At 41.0% G+C, this 20,347-nt stretch overlaps 2 protein-coding genes across 2 annotated transcripts in view; both read right to left on the reverse strand.

Annotated features, from left to right (window-relative positions):
* kif20b (kinesin family member 20B) overlaps positions 1-7,860 on the reverse strand; it is a 43,136-nt gene extending 35,276 nt beyond the window's left edge. The window contains exons 1-15 of the mRNA XM_022748643.1: positions 7,849-7,860; positions 7,145-7,244; positions 6,336-6,425; positions 6,014-6,136; positions 5,609-5,747; positions 3,507-3,691; positions 3,317-3,371; positions 2,823-3,029; positions 2,569-2,680; positions 2,256-2,327; positions 1,966-2,112; positions 1,435-1,597; positions 1,205-1,357; positions 969-1,094; positions 448-587 (exon numbers count right to left, since the gene is read on the reverse strand). Coding sequence (XP_022604364.1) covers positions 448-587; positions 969-1,094; positions 1,205-1,357; positions 1,435-1,597; positions 1,966-2,112; positions 2,256-2,327; positions 2,569-2,680; positions 2,823-3,029; positions 3,317-3,371; positions 3,507-3,691; positions 5,609-5,747; positions 6,014-6,136; positions 6,336-6,425; positions 7,145-7,243 — 1,811 coding nt within the window. The 5' untranslated portion in view covers position 7,244; positions 7,849-7,860. The remainder of the gene's footprint in view (positions 1-447; positions 588-968; positions 1,095-1,204; positions 1,358-1,434; positions 1,598-1,965; positions 2,113-2,255; positions 2,328-2,568; positions 2,681-2,822; positions 3,030-3,316; positions 3,372-3,506; positions 3,692-5,608; positions 5,748-6,013; positions 6,137-6,335; positions 6,426-7,144; positions 7,245-7,848) is intronic.
* A 1,964-nt stretch (positions 7,861-9,824) lies between these two features.
* LOC111224222 (high-affinity choline transporter 1-like) lies at positions 9,825-18,900 on the reverse strand. Its single transcript, XM_022748644.1, has 8 exons — positions 18,717-18,900; positions 18,398-18,514; positions 17,188-17,343; positions 16,676-16,824; positions 11,881-12,024; positions 11,513-11,666; positions 10,483-10,700; positions 9,825-10,385 (listed from the first exon to the last, which is right to left on the reverse strand). Exons 1-8 carry the CDS (start codon positions 18,898-18,900, stop codon positions 9,825-9,827), a joined length of 1,683 nt encoding a protein of 560 aa, XP_022604365.1.
* Positions 18,901-20,347: the final 1,447 nt, after the last annotated feature.

Below are 20,347 nucleotides of genomic sequence, written 5' to 3' on the forward strand. Positions count from 1 at the left end.
GTCTACAGGTGAAAACAGACGCTTTTACACAAAGGTGGACGACTGTTAAATAATATGTTGATGTTTCACTGAGTGAGATGGAAAACTGTGTCGTTATAATGGACTGTCACTGAACATGTCGGTTATATTCCTTCCAAACACCTTTATGCTGTAAACGCCTCCCTGTGAGAAATGTGAGTCTCTCTATTTATTTATTCTAATTCTAATTACTTTTATTTATTTTCTAGGGTGTGAGTTCTTATGTCAGACAATGTATTGTTCTGTAAAATAATGGAAAATATTAAATATGACTGATGCTTTTATTATGAAAATCTGCAAATCATGAACACACTAACAGGCCTGTAAAACTGGGAAAACTCTGGTAATCGCATGAATGGGAGGCAGCGCAGTTACAGACCACAGGTGGACATGTGCATTATAAAACAAGAAGAAGAAGAAATGTCTCACCTGTAGTCGTTCTGCATCTCAGAGAAAAGCTCGGAGAACTCTCTGCTGATTTCCTCTCTCACTCGCGCCTCCAGGAGCAGACTCTCCGCCCGCTCCTTCTTCAGCTGCACCTGCAGCTGCTTCAACAGCACCACCTGCCTCTGAGGAGCGGCACACACAACGACGTCCTGTTATTTCACTAACACTGCTGAACACGGGCAACACACGGCCGTTACATGACGCGGCGCCAGCAGAAACATGAGAGAAAATTAAAACATGAAATCTTGTATCTACACTTTTAAAAACAATATTTTCTTTCCCACCTTCCGACCTCCTTCCTGTTCACAGTGTGGAGGCAGAATCATATAAAGCAGGGAAAAGTGAAAAGTTTAGTAAAGACGGTTGGGCCTCTCCAGTCCTCCTGAAACACAAGTCACTATCTTCTCTAAATGTTTTCTTGCCTCCCTGATGTTTCACTCTGTGCTGGAATCTAAAAATCTCTTCTCCACTTTAATGATACGGTAAAACACGAGGAGACTGACCTGGTGCATCTTTTTACTCAGGAGAATTTTGTCATCGTCTTCATCTCCGTCTTCTTCATTGCCTGTCTGATCCACGGTCACTTCCATCAGGCTGTCTTCTTCCTCACACTCATCGTCCACATCCTCCTGGAGAACACGTTTTAATAACACCATGATTTCACTTGTTATGATTCAAGAAAAGATTCAAACTGCAGCTGTAAAAATAAAAAAGTACTGAACGAGGAAGCTCAACCCACCTGTACATCCTCCAGGCTGCTTTCCCAGCCATTCAAGGAGCTCCTCCTGCTGCTCCGGGCAGCCCTCCTCTCTCCACTGTTGGTGATGACGGATGCCTCGCTGGCAGATCTCTGGGGGATGATGGGAGGGGGCCGTGTGGACAGAACCACAACCTGGAAACAGAGTTCGGTTAGCTCCTAACTGATTGATTGAATGAACGCATGATAAAAAGAGAAAATAAAATACGCACCTTCTGCGCCACAGCAGAGAACTTGAGCACGTTGAGCGTCTCGTCGTACATGGAGGCGCACTGGTTGATGTTGACGATCATACAAGCTTTACCTCGACCACAGAAGAAGCCCTGCAGGTAGTGGGTCAGCTTGCTCTCCCTGAAGGGAACATGCTGAAGCAGCCTGACGGCGGGAGCAGACACACGGTTAGCTTAGATATATGTGGAGATGCTGCAGTCTTAAACTGATTTAAAGACGCATTAATTACAAAAATAATCCGACAGACACGCATATGATCGTGAAGTTGTGACAGCAAAAGTGTTGGTGACTCCACAAACTCCTGAGAAAAATATTTGGTCCTTAAGCTGCTGGATGTTCAACTTTCTTCCCCAGGTAGCTGCTTTGTCTTGTAGCCGTTTGCTGCTGGATATGTTCTGAAAAGTGGGTTTATCGTTTCCTTTGTTTTGTTTTTGGAGGTTAAAGAGAGACATAATAATCACACAGCAGTAGAAGCTGTAGAAGAAAAGAAAGTTGACGGGTCATGATCTCACTTGGCCTGCTGGTTGTGTCGCAGTGCGTTGATGCATTTTCCCAGGATGAGCAGCGAGGTGTTGATGTTTCCCGCTTCTTTCAGACGCTCGCCTTTATTCTGGGTCTTGGCGCATCGCTCGGAGCCGGCCAGGTCACACAGACACAACCTGACGACAAACACATTCACCCAGGTAAAGAAGATGAGACCTTACACAAAAACAAATGCTTTACATTCACGTTCAACATTATTAAATGTTTACCAGACTTTATTGTGCACAGTGCTGCCAGTTAAATCTGAAGTTTCACTCACTCACTGACTGTGTGAACCCTCGGAGTCCCGATGTCCTCAATCCTCAAAACGCGGATGGAGAAAATACTGTGACTGCAGAGAGAGAATTAAGATGGTGTAAACAATCTTTTTAATGTGAGTTGTGTTTATTTCATTGTGACTACAACTATAGCTCAGAATAAGAAGTAGTGAGATAAACAGAACACACCAAAGGTTCCTAGTATCGTTGGTGATGTAGGAATAAATCACTTATTATTATTATTAATATTATTATTAGACTTTTGCACTCAGTGCTGCAGCTGAATGTGTCAGTGCTGCTGCGTGTCGTGCTCACCTCCTGCTGGAGAGCTGGTTGAGTCGGGTGGAGGAGAAGCTCTGGTTCCTCTTGCCCAGCTTCATCACCTTGTAAGCCTCTTCTGCACTGTTCACCTGAACCCAACGCAGGTCTGAACACAGACACACAAACAGAACATTCATGTGAACTTTTGCTGTTTTGAAGTTGAAGAAGTTTCCCACCATTAACGTGTGCGTTTGTCCCAGTGTTCAGTAACATGTTGGTTGTAAGAAAACAGAGGTTTCATTTCAAACCTTTGACGAAAGCGTTGCCCTTGACGTCCTGCGACAGGCGCAGCACTGTCCTCCGCGGGGCCGCACTGGGCGCCACCTCCAGGAGGTCGTGAATGTTCTCGTTGTAGATTTCACAGAAGGAAACCCAGACGGAGAACTTAGTGTTTGTTTCCACCTCCAGGCTGATTCTGTCCTCTGCTGCTACAGACGTCCCCAGGATGGAGGGAGCTGCAAAACATTAAAAATCCCTCATTATAGTGGATACAATAACAGCAGTAACTTTATACTTCACCTTTATACAGAATAAAACTATTTAAAACCACAGTGAAAACTACAAAAATCCAAACTGCCGAGGTTTAGACATTACATTTTGTAAATATAAACAGAATAATTAAACTTTATCAACAGTGCACAGCTGGTGTCACTGCTGATTTACACCTGCAGTGCAAGAAACAGAAAAAAACCCACTAACTAATTAACAGATAAACAGATTAAAAGACAAATGTAAATCTTGCCTTCAAGGAGAGTCTTATTGGTCGCGTTCAAAATGCTGGCGTTGCTCCTCTCACTCTGAAAGAGGAAGGATGACAAGTTTATTTATATATGGCACATTTTAGAGCAGTGTAAATTATAAAACATATCAAACAAGACATAAAAACACTCAGACAAACAGGTCTAAACAGGCAGACCGGACGGCCACGTTACCTCTTTCAGTTGCTTGAAGAGGTTTCTCTTGAACAGCGCCTCCTCGGCCTGCTGCTCCCTGGTGAGACGCGTGAACTCTCGGCAGCGGTGAGGTTTGATGCTCATCCCGGGGAAAACATGTTCATCGATGCTGCTGAAGATCACATCAAGAGACCTGGGCAGGATACCTGCATCAGCATCTGGACCTAAGGTGACGGGAGCATATCGTTGGACTGTGTGGAAGTTATGGTATTTCTCTCATCATTAAGTCCAAGCCTTCTACATGTCAACTGGATCCCCTCCCCACAGTCCTGGTCAGATCCTGCCTCCCCTCTCTGCTCCCCCTCATATCAGCTATTATCCACTCCTCACTGTCCTCTGGAATTGTTCCCACTCTCTTCGAATCTGCAGCCGTCTGCCCCATGCTGAAGAAGTCTGGTTCAGATCCTAATAACTTCAATAACCTCCGTCCCATTTCTCACCTTCCTTTCATCTCCAAAATTTTAGAGAAAACTGTTGCTTCTCAGCTCCACACCCATCTCACCCAAAACAGCCTATATGAACAATTCCAGTCCGGTTTCCATCCCCGCCACGGCACAGAGACAGCCCTGATTAAGATCACAGATGACCTCCTCATGGCATCTGACACCGGTTTGATCCCCATCGTCATCCTCCTCGATCTGAGTGCGACCTTCGACACCGTTTCTCACCCCATCCTCCATTGGCATCTCTCACACCCCCCTTCTCTGGTTCCACTCTTACCTCACTGGCCGCACTCAGTTCATTCAGCTCAAGTCCTTTACCTCACAGCCCTCCCCCGTTACTTCAGGTGTGCCCCAGGGCTCCGTCCTGGGGCCCCTCCTCTTCATCATATACCTCCTCCCCCTCTGCAATATCTTCCGTAAATATGGTATCCAGTTTCACTGCTTCGCGGATGACACCCAGCTCTATCTTTCCAGTAAACCGAACTGCACTCTCCCTCCCTCCTCCCTCACCCACAGCCTTTCTGAAATCAAATCCTGGTTCACCGCAAACTTCCTCAAATTAAACAGTGATAAAACTGAACTTCTTATTATCGGCACCAAATCCTCCCTATCCAAAGCTGACAGTTTTTCCCTCACCATAGACAGCTCCACAGTGTCCCCCTCCCCACAGGTTAAGAGTCTGGGTGTCACCCTCGACAGCAAAGTTTCTTTCCACTCCCACATTAATAACATCACTCGGTCTGCATATTTCCATCTACGCAACATTAATCGTCTCCGCCCCTCTCTCACCCCTCACACCACTGCCATTCTAGTTCACACCCTCGTCACCTCGCATATTGATTATTGTAATTCACTCCTCTTCGGTGTCCCCCACAAATCCCTCCATAAGCTCCAACTGGTCCAAAACTCTGCAGCCCGTATCATCACCCGAACCCCCTACTTTCACCACATCACCCCCGTCCTCCAGCAGCTCCACTGGCTCCCAGTCAAATTCCGTATCACATTCAAAATCCTTCTCTACACTTTCAAAGCCATCCATAACCTCGCCCCCCCCTATCTGGCTGATCTCCTCCGCATTACCACCCCCTCTCGTTCCCTCCGGTCTTCCTCCTCCCTTCACCTCTTTATGCCATCCGCCCGCCTCAGCACCATGGGGAGCAGAGCTGTCAGCCGCTCTGCTCCCCAACTCTGGAACTCTCTCCCACCAGACATCCATAACATTGTTTCTTTACCCCAGTTCAAATCAAGACTCAAAACTCATCTGTTTCAATCTGCATATTCGCTGTAATTTCATTGTCTTCTTTTTAACTGTCTGTTGTTTTTTATTATTTTTATTGTGTTTTTAATCTTCTGTAAAGTGTCCTTGAGTGCTGTGAAAGGCGCTGCAAAATAAAATGTATTATTATTATTATTAAAAACTCCAGACAGAAATAAACTAAACAAAGAGACCAAACAAAGCAGAATCTACACTAACTAAAGTTGCAACACCTGTAAAATATACTTAGATCATTTATCAGCAACAAACTGAGATCTCAGTGTTGAAAAGCAGAGGATGCACAACCCGAGCTGAACCGAAGATCGTGTAAAAAATGTGTCTCTATCTGTGTAGCGCTGCACGTATGAGGCAGTGGAACAGACCTAAGAATGTGAAGGTCTTCCCGGCGTTGGTGACTCCATAAGTGAAAACCAGAGAGTTTCCCCCTTCGAGAACATCTTTCACCAGATCCTTCACCGTGCCTTCAAACAGCTCTCTCTGTGTCGTCTCAGGACCATACACCTGTTCAAGGATGGAAAGAAAGTTTATCGTTAATGAACCGAAACTTGTTGTTAAAAATGAAGCAAACACATCTTTCAAATTGGGATTCCTCAAACTTCTCTGACCCTGTTTTTAGGTTCAAAGGCACCAAAATGGATCGTATACAAATGACCACATATTCAAAAGTGATTCTTTCAATACATGAGTCTGAGAAAAGAAAAGAAATCTTTCTGTGGCCAGAGGAGATAAAACTTGTTTGGCTTTCTAATATGTAGGGAAGCAGAAACCTGAGAGAACTGGAAGCGCTGTCCAGTCTGTGGCAGTGATCTGTCAGTGCTCAGCCTCGCCGAGAGCGACAGACTGGGAGGCTTCAGCAGAACCGTGTCAGGAGGCTCGATGGCAACACAGTCCTGTTACACAAAACAAAACAGAGGGAGGGAGACAAAACAAAAAGGATTTTATCTTTGACCTTTAATAGCAGAACAGTTCAACTGGAAAACAAAGCCGACTTTAAAAATAAATACAAGCCAGGAAGCCAAGCAGCTACCAAAGTCACTGGCATTCATTTCTGATCAACTCCCTGCTTATTTGATTTTTCTTTAGTTTTACCTGTGACTCTCCGTTACTGCTCTCTGCTGAGGTGAAGGGTCGGATTCGGAGGTAGACCTGAAGGTGTTCTCTCTCCTCGATGCTGGAATGCTGCACGACAGATCAGGGTTTAATCACAAACAGCAAAAGGAAAGTGAAATACTACATTTATTGGCATTAGGTTGAAGCTCACATCTGGATTAGTAGACAACATAACCATCAGTTGGTGGTTCAGGAGTTAAAGACAAGAAGTTAGAGCAGCCTCACTTCCTAGTTGACAGAAAGACAGTGATTGTTAATGTGGCTCATCCAGCTAACACCTAGTGCATGCTGGGAGAAGCTGGGCTAATGGGTGCTAAATAAGGTGGTGGTAGATAAAGAAATCAGACTTTCACGCTACTGTGCTAACCGCAACAACTACTGACACAGAAGTCCATAAGTCCATGAAATGGAAAATACCATCAGCATGTTTATGGGGAAAAACTGCATGGATATGTGTCAAACAGGGATTTCTCTAGTTTCATATAGTTATCCTAAGAGAACCAGCTGATATTTGAAAAAAACAACACAAGAGTAAAATGGTTAATACTGATTGTGTTCTTCACTGTAACTTAGTGTAAAAACCTGCAAGTGAATAAATTGCCACAGTGCAATCATTTGATTGAGTTGCTTTCTGATACCTGGAGCACAGACTGAAGTATAGCCTACATATCCTTATTTTTTTACTCCCCAATATCAGTATCGGCCCCAGAAATCCAGTATCGGTCGGGCTCCAGTGGTGGTAGTAGAAGTATTGATGGTTTCATTGTGAATGACCCCGTCCGATTTACCTGTGAGTCCGGTAAGGTGCAGAAATCTGATGAGTGGACTCTCTTCAAATCGTCGACCTCTACCTGAGCTCTGTTGTTCGGGCATAAATCCGTCATCATCCTGCAACAGGAAAAAAAAAAGAGTAAATCAATAAAGGTATCAAAAAGGTCAAAGGTCTAGTGATGTCACTCGGACTAACTTTGGGCGTCACATAAACTCAAGAGGAGTAGCTCTAACGTTAGCCAGGATGTAGTGGTAGTTGTAGCATCCAGAGAACCGAGTGTCACGCCCTTCATAAAAACTGGTCCCTTTGAAATTGGTTTGGTATCGACTTTTTTTTATTATTCTAAACAAACCGTTAAGGGATTTACCGTGACTTCGGCAAAACGCGTTTAAATAACCTTTGTTAACAAACAGTTGGTCCACAAACCGCACCTGAAAACGGTTTAAAGTTGACTTTATATTGAATAAGTATTGGTTACTTCTCATCGAGCTCGAGCTGAATCCTCACTTTGTTAACGCCATCTGTCTCGGTCGATATATAAAGCCATTTTTTATTGTTTGTTTTGTATTCACGTTCATTAGCTATGCTAATCGCTAACCAGCTAGCTTGCTCCTGTCAACTGATACTTATACCGTATTTTGACAAAAGTCCGTTTACTGTTCTGAAAGTAACTCGACACACGACACTACAGCTGATATATTACTCAGGACAGATACTCACCTGGCAGTTTTATGTGGGACATGAGGTACAGAAACGAAAAAATAGTCTTTTGTGTGCTAATTTGACGTTGAGCTAAATACAACAACACAGCCGCGGTCTGAGTTTGAAACGGACCAATCGAATTCAAGCAGGAACTGCACATGCGTCCTTTGTATGCTGCGTTTAGGAGTTACTTTTGTGGTCGGAAATCAGAAGATCTGGTGCTAGGGTTCCAAAGGCAATGGTGTGTTTACGGAACGAAGCTATTGTTTTGAGATCGGCCACACAATAGATGTTACAAAATGACTCAGTGACTCAGACAAGACAAATCCTCCGGCAGCAAAAGTCAGTTATATATAAATATACTATGAAATATGAAAGAACACATTTTAATGTTATATATAATATTTGCTGTTTTGTGTGTTTTTTTTAATTACTGTTGATTCAAGCCTCACAGATGTGATAAAGTGCTGCTTTTTAATAAAAGACTTTCTATATTGGCTTTAATCAACAACAAACATGATAGAAAGAGGGAGACCACCATCTTTTCCATTACCTAACCAAGCCATGAGCGTTTATTATAGTAACCATGGCGACGGAGGTAGGTATGCCGCCCTCAGTACAGTCCCAGTAAATTCAAGCAAATTTAGTCTCACCTGACAAACACTACAACTTTAAAAACGTGAGTCTTTGCTAAATAAAAGTGACGTCATTTCAGACTCTCTACACCTTGAAGATTTGATGGCTCCTTCCCACTGAAACTCAATTGATTATGGATCCACGATCAGCTGATCAGTCCTTTCACATGACTCAGACAAGACAAAACCTCTGGCAGCAGTCAGTTATAGTTGAATATACTATTAAATATGAAATAATACATTTTAATAAGTTTATTAACAAACATTGATTTGTAATTTGATTCTTTTTTTCTTTTTGATGAATTAATTGTTTTCAAACAGAAATGCCAAACTAGTTACTGCTGGTTCAGGCCTCATACATGTAATGATGCTGCTTTTTGGACCAATGGTTGGACAAAGAGTCAGTTTGAATATATCTACTCTCTCTGGGAAATTGAGCTTTTACAGTGTTCTGACATTTTACAGACATGAATAATTAATTATTATATGAAGGTTTTGGCAGATTAAGGCTTGATGAGGTTGTGGGGCCACATTATTCTATTTTATTTTGTTTATCCAGGAAGTCTCTTATTATACATTATTTGTTTTGTCAGACAGAAAAGGTAAAAATGGCAACACACGACAGGTGTCACACAGTCTCACAAGAATACACATTATTCATGCATATAACACAATAAAACAGGACCTTGGAAACATTAGAGAATTAAAAACTAGACCATTTAAAAGAGTTGGTGTAGTTGCTGACAATTGGTGTCTTAGGTGTCCATCTTGAATTTTAATATCAATCAATACTTTTATCTTAAGCTGCAGCTCCTATGAAGTGCTGGTGATACAAATACAGTGTTGCCAAAAATGTATGAGGACAATGAGACTCAAACACTTGAATCTAAAGAACCGGTAACAACCTGATTTCTGATTGACGTGTACATTGATTATTGCTTCAAGCAGTTGACACATAGGTGTGGTTTCACATTACTTCTGTCATTCCACAGTTGCAGGTCTGTTCTTGTCATGTCAAATATTCAAATGAACTTTGTAGAAACACATCACAGTTAAGAGTTCACTTTAGAATCTCTTTGCAGCTTTCTTCAATGGACAGTCGTTGCTACACGTGTCGACATGGCCTGAGATCTGACTGGGGGAAAAAGGGCTGGAATTAATGTCAGGGATCAGATGAGGAACAGGTGTGTCAGTGGGCAGGGAACAGACAGGAGACAGGAATCATGACAGGAGGCCCAGAGGAGGGAACAAGAGAGACCAGAGACAAACAGTGACACCCTTCATCATCTGTAGGTCAATCCCCTTAAAGACATACACTTAAACATCAACTGTAAAGATATTCTGACACACAGAGAACATTTAACACGTGGTGCTAATCATTGGCTCTGAAGCTTCTTGATGAGATTGTTTCTCATCCAACTTCTCCATCTTGTTGTGTCCTTCTTCAGCGTCTGTTGGTGTAAGCGGTCGTGGCGAGGGCGGGGCTTTCACCTCAAACACATCCCACCACTGAGGAAGCAGGCCTCTGTTGAAGAGCACCGACGCCAGGTACGAGAACAACAAGTTGGCAGTGAAGGCAGCAAGCATCGCAATGGTCTTAATGGGAGCGTACTGGACGTAAATGCCGTCCTCAAGAGTGCATCCTGGGAAGTGTATGACTGGCGCTACCCCCAGAAATGGGACTCCACTCAGCAGTCTTAACACCAGCCCTGTCACCCAGCCGATAACAGCACCATAACCGTTGGAGATGCTGAAGAACAAGGCGCAGATGAGTTGAGAGAAGGTCAAGATGTAGGCCAGCTCGCTACCAAATAACAGCAGTATTACAACATTGTTCTTCAGGTTGGTGAGTGCTGTGCAGGCCAGGCCCCCCGCCACCACAGACACATAGATCACCCACTGAATCTCTCTCTGTGACGCCTGAGTAGAAATGAAATAGCATGAAAAAATGAGTTGCAACGAATCTATAAGGTTTCACATTCTACTCTTCAAGTTTTCCCGCAGCCTCTCTCCCCACCTGAGGCCTCAGGATCGTCTTGTAGATGTTGGAGGTGAAGATGGAGGCTATGGCGAGTAGAGCAGAGTCCGCTGATGACATGACAGCAGCGGCGATGGCTCCGGTACCAATGAGGGAGATGAAGCTTGGGGTGAGGTGATGCAGGGTGATGGGCAGGACCATGGCTCCCTCTCCACGATCCAGGGGAGATGGAGAACCATAAGAAGTGAGGTTCCAGTCTGACACGATAGGAGACGGTTGGATAAACAAATGGAAGACAGTTAGTCTGAAACAATACTCTCAGGACTTGGACTGCTTGGGTTTGTTCCTCCCAAACATCCAATATATTTTACTAACAAGTGGCCAAAAGGTGCAGTTCCTCTAATGGCCACTAGAGTCTGGCTCCAACAGTGAGTCAGTCCCCATAGACTCCCATGTTAAAATGTCCAACTTTACAGCAGAAATCAACATGTTATACAGCCGGAGCGCTGGGTCCAAAAACTGTTTTTTGGTTCTTCTAGAAGATATATTTTCCCTCCTTCATGACACCTGTTTATACAACTCACCTGTTTACATTTTATTAAGGACTAAAGTTATGGAGGATTGAGGGCGTGCATAGCTTAGCTTGCTAACCACCTAATTAGCCAGCAAATAAATTGGGCTTGGGTTAGTTAGTTTGTCCATTTTTGGATTAGCTGGGAGTTATGAGCGGAGTCAGGCACTGCCAAGATGGCGACGGCGGGGCAGCTCACTCTGAGCTTCAAAACTGCTCCTCAAAAACCTGCGGGTGATGTCACAGAGGCTACGTCCATCTTTATTTACAGTCTGTGGTCACTAACTGTACTGATGTTAGCTGTAAGCTAGTTAGCAAAAACGTTCCACTCTTGCGGATGAGTCTACGTCCTTGATGAATTTAGATCTAATCTTTCTAATCTAATCATTCTATTGACTGATTGTCTTTAGGTTCTTGAAGGTCTCAGCAGTTCTGGAGTTCTTAAACCCTGATCATAGTCCAGATTGTTTTGAATAAACATCAGTTTATTTATTTTACCTGTAGATGCAGCCACTGCCCCAATAAGGATTGGAGGTATTCCAAAAATAAGGATACAGAAAGCAGCAACAAAGCAAGACATCTTGGCAGAAGACGAGGACGAAGCTGACAAGGTCCTCTGATGGAAGGACTGGTATCCCAGACTTCCCAGTGACTTGAAAGTAAAACAGTCATATTTTAAAAAAAATTTGACACTTTATAATCGACATCTGAACATTCGTACAAACGTGGGGAGAAAAAGAATATTCAAACTGTAATAACATGTTGAATTCAGGTTCAAAATTCAAACAGCAGTGTTGTTTTCTTACTCTATTAAATCGACTATAATGACTTTAACAAGATTAGCTCGTTAATCTTCTTGATTTTACCAGATATAAGAAACCATCGATGTTCGTCCAGGCAAACTTGCTCTCCAGTTTATTGATCCATGGAGCCTGAAAGGTGTAGTTCAGGGCCGTCTGGGTGATGTCCAGGGAGGAGGGGTTCATGAAGACAAAGGGGACACAGGTCCACTGCAAAGACAAGGAAAAACATGGCAGCCACTGAAGTGAGAAGACGTATTTAGTATAAATTACTTGAACTACAAAATAAGCCAAGGCCATGAAAACTTAACCATGGGAAACCCACACCTCTTACAGATACAAACATAAAGTTAATATCACTTTATTAGTTACATCTGTTTCAATCCAATGCAATTCAGTACAACAGGCCTATAATTGATTTTTTTTGTTTGTTTGTTTATGCACAATATATAATAATAACTAGAAAATTCCTGGTTGAACTTTTTGAATGTTCCTACTGCTAGGTGCTTTTACTTCACTCCTCACGTTCCAAAATGTACAAAGATGTTACTTTCAGTTTCACTCTATTTGTAGAGAGTGTAATCCTGACACTGACCTCAAGTCACGCTCAGGTGTCCCTCAAAAAAGCCTTTTGAAGCTGTCGAACGACTGGCCAAAAATAACCTCACACTGATGGTTTCAAACACAAATTTGTCCCCACAACCACAGAAAGACATGTATACACACATGTACACATGCCTTAAAGAAGTTCATCTGTAATAAAGCTATACCACTATATCCCCATGTAGACAATAGCTTCTTAAGATCGAACTTTTATGACCTACCTTACCTCTTACCTTTTTGGGATTCTTTTTCTTTCTTTCCATGTTGAGACTTTTATTTTGAAGGTTAATCAAAATCGTGAAGATGGTGTTTGTGTGTGTCTTTCAATATGCATGTGTGTGGCAGTAGAGCTGTCTACTATAGAGCCTCCAAAAAGCTTGTTTTGCCAGGTTGAGACACTTATCCATTAGTTAATATCTATATGGTCGTGATGGTGTTGGTGCATCTTTCAATGTATGTGTGTGCGTGGTGTTTGGAACTGCGTAATCTTAACCTTCAAACAGCCCTTTGAAGTTGTCAGGACCTCACAATAAAGTTTTTTTAATGAAAATTGTCCTCACAATTATAGAAAGACATGTACACACATGCAAAGAAACACACATCAACACATAGAAGTACACGCAAATACACTGTGTTGATTTACCTTAAAGTTGCTCTCATACCTGAGTTAAAAGGCTAAGAATTAATTAGTCTAATTAGGCAATCAGAATCAGCTTTGCCCATTTCTGCCTAGTAACACCTGCTGAATAGCACCTGCTGAGACACTGGTTGCCACTGGCGACTGTGGCCACCAGGGGGAGGAGGGAAACACGCACACACAATCCCCTCTGTCTTCTTAGGCAGACAACAGCTTTTAAGATGAAACTTCATCAAAAATGGGATATCGGAGGGAAAACTACGAGTCCTACTGAAAAGATCACCTCACCACAATGCTAAAATTGTTGAAAAAGTAGCTCATATTAATTGAAGTACAGTGCTTCGAAACATTAGATGCCAAAATTATGATTTTTTATAAGGTGAATATCCAAAGGTGGAGATGGTTTGTGTGTCTGTCAATATACACACGTGGACAAAATTGTTGGTACCCTTCCGTTAAAGAAAGAAAAACCCACAATGGTGACTGAAATAACTTGAAACTGACAAAAGTAATAATAAATAAAAATTTACTGAAAATTAACTAATGATAATCAGTCATTGCTTTTGAATTGTGGTTCAACAGAATAATTTTAAAAAACAAATTAATGAAACTGGCCTGGACAAAAATGATGGTACCCTTAACTTAATATTTTGTTGCACAACCTTTTGAGGCAATCACTGCAATCCAGCGATTTCTGTAACTCTCAATGAGACTTCTGCACCTGTCGACAGGTATTTTGGCCCACTCCTCGTGAGCAAACTGCTCCCGCTGTCTCAGGTTTGAAGGGTGCCTTCTCCAGACTGCATGTTTCAGCTCCTTCCACAGATGTTCAATAGGATTTAGATCGGGGCTCATAGAAGGCCACTTCAGAATAGTCCAATGTTTTGTTCTTAGCCATTCTTGGGTGTTTTTAGCCGTGTGTTTTGGGTCATTATCCTGTTGGAGGACCCATGACCTGCGACTGAGACCAAGCTTTCTGACACTGGGCAGCACATTTCGCTCCAGAATGCCTTGATAGTCTTGAGATTTCATTGTACCCTGCACAGATTCAAGACACCCTGTGCCAGATGCAGCAAAGCAGCCCCAGAACATAACCGAGCCTCCTCCATGTTTCACAGTAGGTACAGTGTTCTTTTCTTTGTATGCTTCATTTTTGCGTCTGTGAACATAGAGCTGATGTGACTTGCCAAAAAGCTCCAGTTTTGTCTCATCTGTCCAAAGGACATTCTCCCAGAAGCTTTGTGGCTTGTCAATATGCATTTTGGTAAACTCCAGTCTCGCTTTTTTATGATTTGCTTTCAACAGTCGAGTCTTCCTCAGCCGTCTTCCATTAAGTCCACTTTGGCTCAAACAGCGACGGATGGTGCGATCTGACACTGATGTACCTTGACCTTGGAGTTCACCTCTAATCTCTTTGGAAGTTGTTCTGGGCTCTTTGGTTACCATTCGTATTATCCGTCTCCTCAATTTGTCATCAATTTTCCTCTTGCGGCCACGTCCAGGGAGGTTGGCTACAGTCCTGTGGACCTTAAACTTCTGAATAATATGTGCAACTGTAGTCACAGGAACATCAAGCTGCTTGGAGATGGTCTTATAGCCTTTACCTTTAACGTGCTTGTCTATAATTTTCTTTCTAATCTCCTGAGACAACTCTCTCCTTAGCTTTCTGTGGTCCATGTTCAGTGTGGTACACACCATGATACTAAACAGCACAGTGACTACTTTTCAACCTTTAAATAGGCAGACGGACTGATTACAAGTTTGAAGACACCTGTGATGCTAATTACAGGACACACCTTAGTTTAACATGTCCCTATGGTCAAATTATTTTCAATCTTTTCTAGGGGTACCATCATTTTTGTCCAGGCCAGTTTCATTAGTTTGTTTTTTAAAATGATTCTGCTGAACCACAATTTAAAAGCAATGTCTGATTTTCATTAGTTAATTTTCAGTAAATTTTTATTTATTATTACTTTTGTCAGTTTCAAGTTATTTCAGTCACCATTGTGGGTTTTTCTTTCTTTAACGGAAGGGTACCAACAATTTTGTCCACGTGTGTATGTGTGTACATATATGTGTACGAAAATGGGTTCTTCACAAAATTGTCCTCACAATCATGGAAAGGCATGAACACATACACATACACAGTGCTGATTTGCCTTATAGATGCTCTCATACTTGAGAGTAATAACGGTAAGAGTTAATGAGTCTAATTAGCCAATGAGAATCAGCTTTGTCCATTTCTCCCTGGATACTGCATAAGTATTGTGTGTGTGTGTGTGTGTGTGTGTGTGTGTGTGTGTGGGGCTATGTGTGTAAACATCACAGAGGTCAAAGAGTCTCTTAATGAGCTGTTTTGAACACCTGTGTCTAGCTGGAAGACACAGAGCTGACACAGCTGAGTGAGATTTTGTCTTGGCGAGCCTCTCAAACAACTGGTATTTTTGAAAAGAACGGTAACTCCTATGAGAACCATGAGCGTACCATGAGTGTCACAAGATCTTTGTGCACAGATAATGTGGCTTTGGTGTTTCTAGAGCCAAAAATGTGGAAACAGGAGCAAGTTACAAAAACGGGTCATTTCTGCTTTTCTCTGGAAATCAGCTCCTGAATTTGTATTGCAGTCAATAGGAGAGGTGGAGGGTACTCCCATCACTTTGAGGCTCACTATTCAAATTCTGTAAGTCTCTGTGCTAAGGTAGACACTTTCTAAGAAACAGCACGAATTTGTCTACTACCGAGGAAGCCACGATGTGTGAAGACTGAAATATGTGGCCGTGAGGACGAGTTAAACAGAATTTTTTTAGAGGAGTTCTAGAGCTTCTCCCACTCTAGCGATGATGCCATCCACTCTAGCTCTGAACATTCCGTGCAATACACACCCATTATAAAATCTGAAACGGTCTAAAAATGACACAAACTGTAAACTGCAATTTTGTGTAACTGAAATAGCTGCTTGCACTGATATACATCTTGTCTGGGTTTTCTCAAAGCTGCGGCACTAGTTACGCACCGAATTTTCGATACGGAAGATGAATAAGACAAATAAGTATGCAGGATAATAATATAAAATAAGCTGATGAGTTACCTGAAATAAGTAACCCAAATACTTAAATATGGATTAATTGTAGTTGTTTGGACTGGTTTGGTTTCTCTGTTTTGTATTTTATTTTTTTATTTATTTACTTATTTATTATTTATTTATTTTTAGTTGGAGGTCTATGATTTGATTTACTTCATTTGGTCCTCAAGTGCTCATGTATTTACCTATAAATATGGAATAATTGGAAAAGAGATATAGATGTGAGTTTGTCTGAGGAGCCATTGACAACTTAAAAAGTAAAAATTTAAATCTATAAAAAAGAGCACGACAAACCAGTTGATACCATTTATAAATGACATGACTTCTGTGCTTGAATTGAATAACAGCTAGTTTTCTTTTCCAGTGATCACTGTGTTATTGTTATTGAACAGAGATTGTCCCAAAGAGAATATTTCATTTGAAGGGAATCAATACTCAACACTTTGAAACTGATAAATCAAAAGCTTCCTCCTGTCTTAAAACTACAGATATGAAACTATATCATTACTGAAAGTAATTAAAATAATTACTGAACTCACCAGGGTGATGAATATTAGGACGAGCTGTATGATGTCAGTGTAGGCCACAGAGTAGAGTCCGCCCAGCAGTGTGTAGATAATGACGACGATGACAGAGATCCAGATGCTGACAGTGTAGGACAAATCCAAAATCACACTTGTGGTGCCACCTGTTACCAACACAGGAGACGATTTTATTGTTTGTTACATCATTTTATTGACTTACATTAAATTCCTGACTAAGCACTACATACTTAATACCAACGCTCCCAAAAACCTTCAGCTGCTCTCATTTAAACCTTTACCAAAAAGCAAAGATTTCCCCTAAAATCTGATGGTTTAGTCCCAAAATGAATCCCCATAATGTGACAGTGTTTACATGTTTTTTTTTATTCGAACTAGTAAAAAGCTTTTCATTATTGAAGAGGTTCTTGTAAACCCTGGTTTCTGACTCAGTTCAGGTGGACTTGACTACAACAGTGTAACAATAGAAACCAGAGGCTAGACATGGGTAAAGTGCAAACATACTGTACCTAAACCAATCAGTGTTGCTGCCAACCACAACAAATCAATCAGCAGTGCACACAGTGACTGAAGGGCCATCACTGCTTTCCCATACTTGACATTGAAAGGGTCCAACATGGTGACATACTCGTTGTCTCTCATGGGTTTGGCGAACACAAGACCACCTTCAAAATAAAAGACAGATTGTTATGCTGTTGGCAGGATGCAGACACATGTTCAAGAGAAAACAGTAAAGGGTCATCATTTCAATAATTAACATAAATAAGAAAGACCCCGTGTTTACCTGCTACTGACATGCAATCTGTATGTGATACCAACATCTCATCATGTTTTATTATGAGTCGTCATCAACCATCAAGGGAAGCTATGCGTGATGTAACAGCCAGCGGATGCATTACTAAATGTCTTGACTACCTGTCCTAACTACACACTGGTGTTTCTTAAGTGCTTTTCTAGCTCCTGGGAAAGTTTTAATAAATGCAAAAAACTCAAAATGGTTTAACAACCATAATACAACCAGTGATAATTGACTTTATTCCAACTGCAATCTGTTCTGTGTGCAATTCCTGTTGAAATAAATCTCCTTTAAAGGTCCTATATTATAGTTTTGATATCCATAACTAGATATATTTGTGGTTTTAAGAACCAAAACCCATCTCAGTGTAGTTTCACATCTCCTCTCTCAGGCTTCTCTCTGGAGCTCTAGTAACAACAGGTCGGTGAGCCAATCAGAAGAGAGGAAGCTCTGAGCCTCTCTTCTGATTGGCTGACTGTTTTCTGAGTGATCCAATAAAAATAAAGCAGATTTCAGGTAAAAACACTCAGAGAAACCAAATCCTGCAAGGTTTGGATGGTGGGTCCAGGTGGGCGGGGCTTGGTGACTGCTTTGTTGTGACATCACAAAGTTCCAGAAGTCCTGACGGCTGGTTTTAAGGCTCAGTTTCTGAATACAGGCTGTGTGCATTTCTCTGTGGACTGAGGCTTTGATACTTTCACAGTATTAATATAGAAGCTAGAGCTGATCTATAATCACACTACACATGGACACAGACCTTTACACTGGAGGAGCTTTAATATCCCTCTGAACTTGGTTATTTGTTATTTTGAGATTGTTACACAGCGAGCTAACGCTAATGTGTTTTGAATGAAATACTGTTAGTTCTAAATATACAGACATCATCAAAAGGTTTTTTTTTATTATAAATCATCAATACTTACCTAAAATAAAACAAAAAGAGAAAGCTGTTAACAGGATTATGGCTGACGTTAGTCCCATGGAGGGGGTGTAAGTCATCTCACTCAATCCCATGATAAAACATCCTCCAACCCACGTGGCTACGGGACGAACAAGCACATAGAAACAGAGCCATGAGTTCACAGGAGGAGCAGGTACAGTTTAGTTTTCTATTGAAAACGGTCGTCAGCACAGTTTGCAGGTTTTGGTCTGTTGACATTCTTCAGCTTTAGTGTCACCTGTATTTCCTGTTCCCTAAATTCAAAGAGTGCAGCAACAGCCTCCACAACAATAATACATCACCTGTCATTGTGAAGGCCCCCACCACCTTGTTTATGCTTCGGTTTCCCAGCAGGGCCATGTCCATCTTGTTAGCTGCACTTTTGCTCTCCTCCCTTTTGGACTTGACAGACGCCCAGATCCCGACCCCGAGAACCAGCAGGTAGAAAACCATCATCACTGCCACTCCCAGGATGTTGACAGCCATGCTGTAGTTGAGGACTGGGAACAAATATATACTGTAAGATAATGGACTAACACAGAAACTGAGGTTTAACTTTCCTCCAAGTCACAACAGTAGCAGTCGAAATGTGGATCTATAAATTAGATTGGAGTTGAAGCGCTCTTTGCTAATAAAACAAAAAGTTTGGTGAATAACAAACTTTGCTTTTCTTAAGAAAAATCTCTCCCAATTATTTCATTCAACAAATTTTGAGAAATGTGCTTTTTTTTCAGGTTTCAACCAGCAGCCCGTTAGCTTAGCTTAGCACACAGGCTAAAAAGGTAGCCTGGCTTTATCCACAGCAATTATGTTTTTTAAATTTTCCCAATAAAGAATTCATAAGCAACATATCAAACAAAACAATAATAATAATGAAAAACAATGTAGGTTTTACACATGACAATAACTGTTAGTTGAAAGCCTATAGCGAACTCTCTTCAGTGAACATGACGTCATTATATCTTATTTTCAAATGATTTCAAACAATGACCAGGGTCAAACAGATTTATAATAAAAATAAATAAGATTTGACAGATTAATATCAGGTCACTGTCTGTTACAGTGTCTACATCAAGAGAGATGTTACCACATACGTCATCTATATTATTATCACATATATACATACTCTGGATATATGAAGATAGTAGTTTATAACATATATGAAATATCCATAGTAAAATTTGTATATGTGCATATTATTTAAATATCTATATGATGGATTCTTATATGTATAACATGTGATCATATATGTTAACAATATATATTTAATTTATATATGCAATTTATTAAAACAACATACATTAACATTTTATATGCTTATACATGTTTTTTTAAATTAATTTCTCAAAAATATTAAACATATCTGTTTTTCCAGAAAGTGATCTATGTCTACTATATAAGCACACACGCATAATATTTGTATGGGCTACACATATACAGTATGTCCATATATGAAAATGTTCCAGGCTTCATATATATATATATATCTTTTATTTTATATGTATATGTATATATATTTTTAATGTCTTTTCTCGCTGCAGTCCCAAGTTTCCGTCCTGGTTTTATGAATAATTCAAATATTTGTATTTTTATTTATTGAAATTTGTTTTTAAATGCTATTTCAATGTTGTCGTAATGTTGTATTTTAATGTATTTCCATGTCTCTGGGAAGCACTTTGAATTTCCTTGTGACTGAATGGTGCTGTGTAAATAAACTTGCCTTGAATATGAGGAAACCTCCAAAATAAAATGTATCTACAGTCACGACATTCATCTGTTTTCTAGATGAGTCAAAGTGAATCAGGACAAATCAGAGGTCCTAGTTGTTGATCCAACAAAGTAAAGACAGATAATGATAAAGTTTATGGCTCTTTTTCAGCATGTTACATGACCAGACCCAAAGATACAGACCTTGGTCTTTTCACTGACTCTT

This window comes from Seriola dumerili, unplaced genomic scaffold (genome assembly GCF_002260705.1).
Source record: "Seriola dumerili isolate Sdu_G_001 unplaced genomic scaffold, Sdu_1.0 BDQW01000127.1, whole genome shotgun sequence".
NCBI lineage: Eukaryota > Metazoa > Chordata > Actinopteri > Carangiformes > Carangidae > Seriola > Seriola dumerili.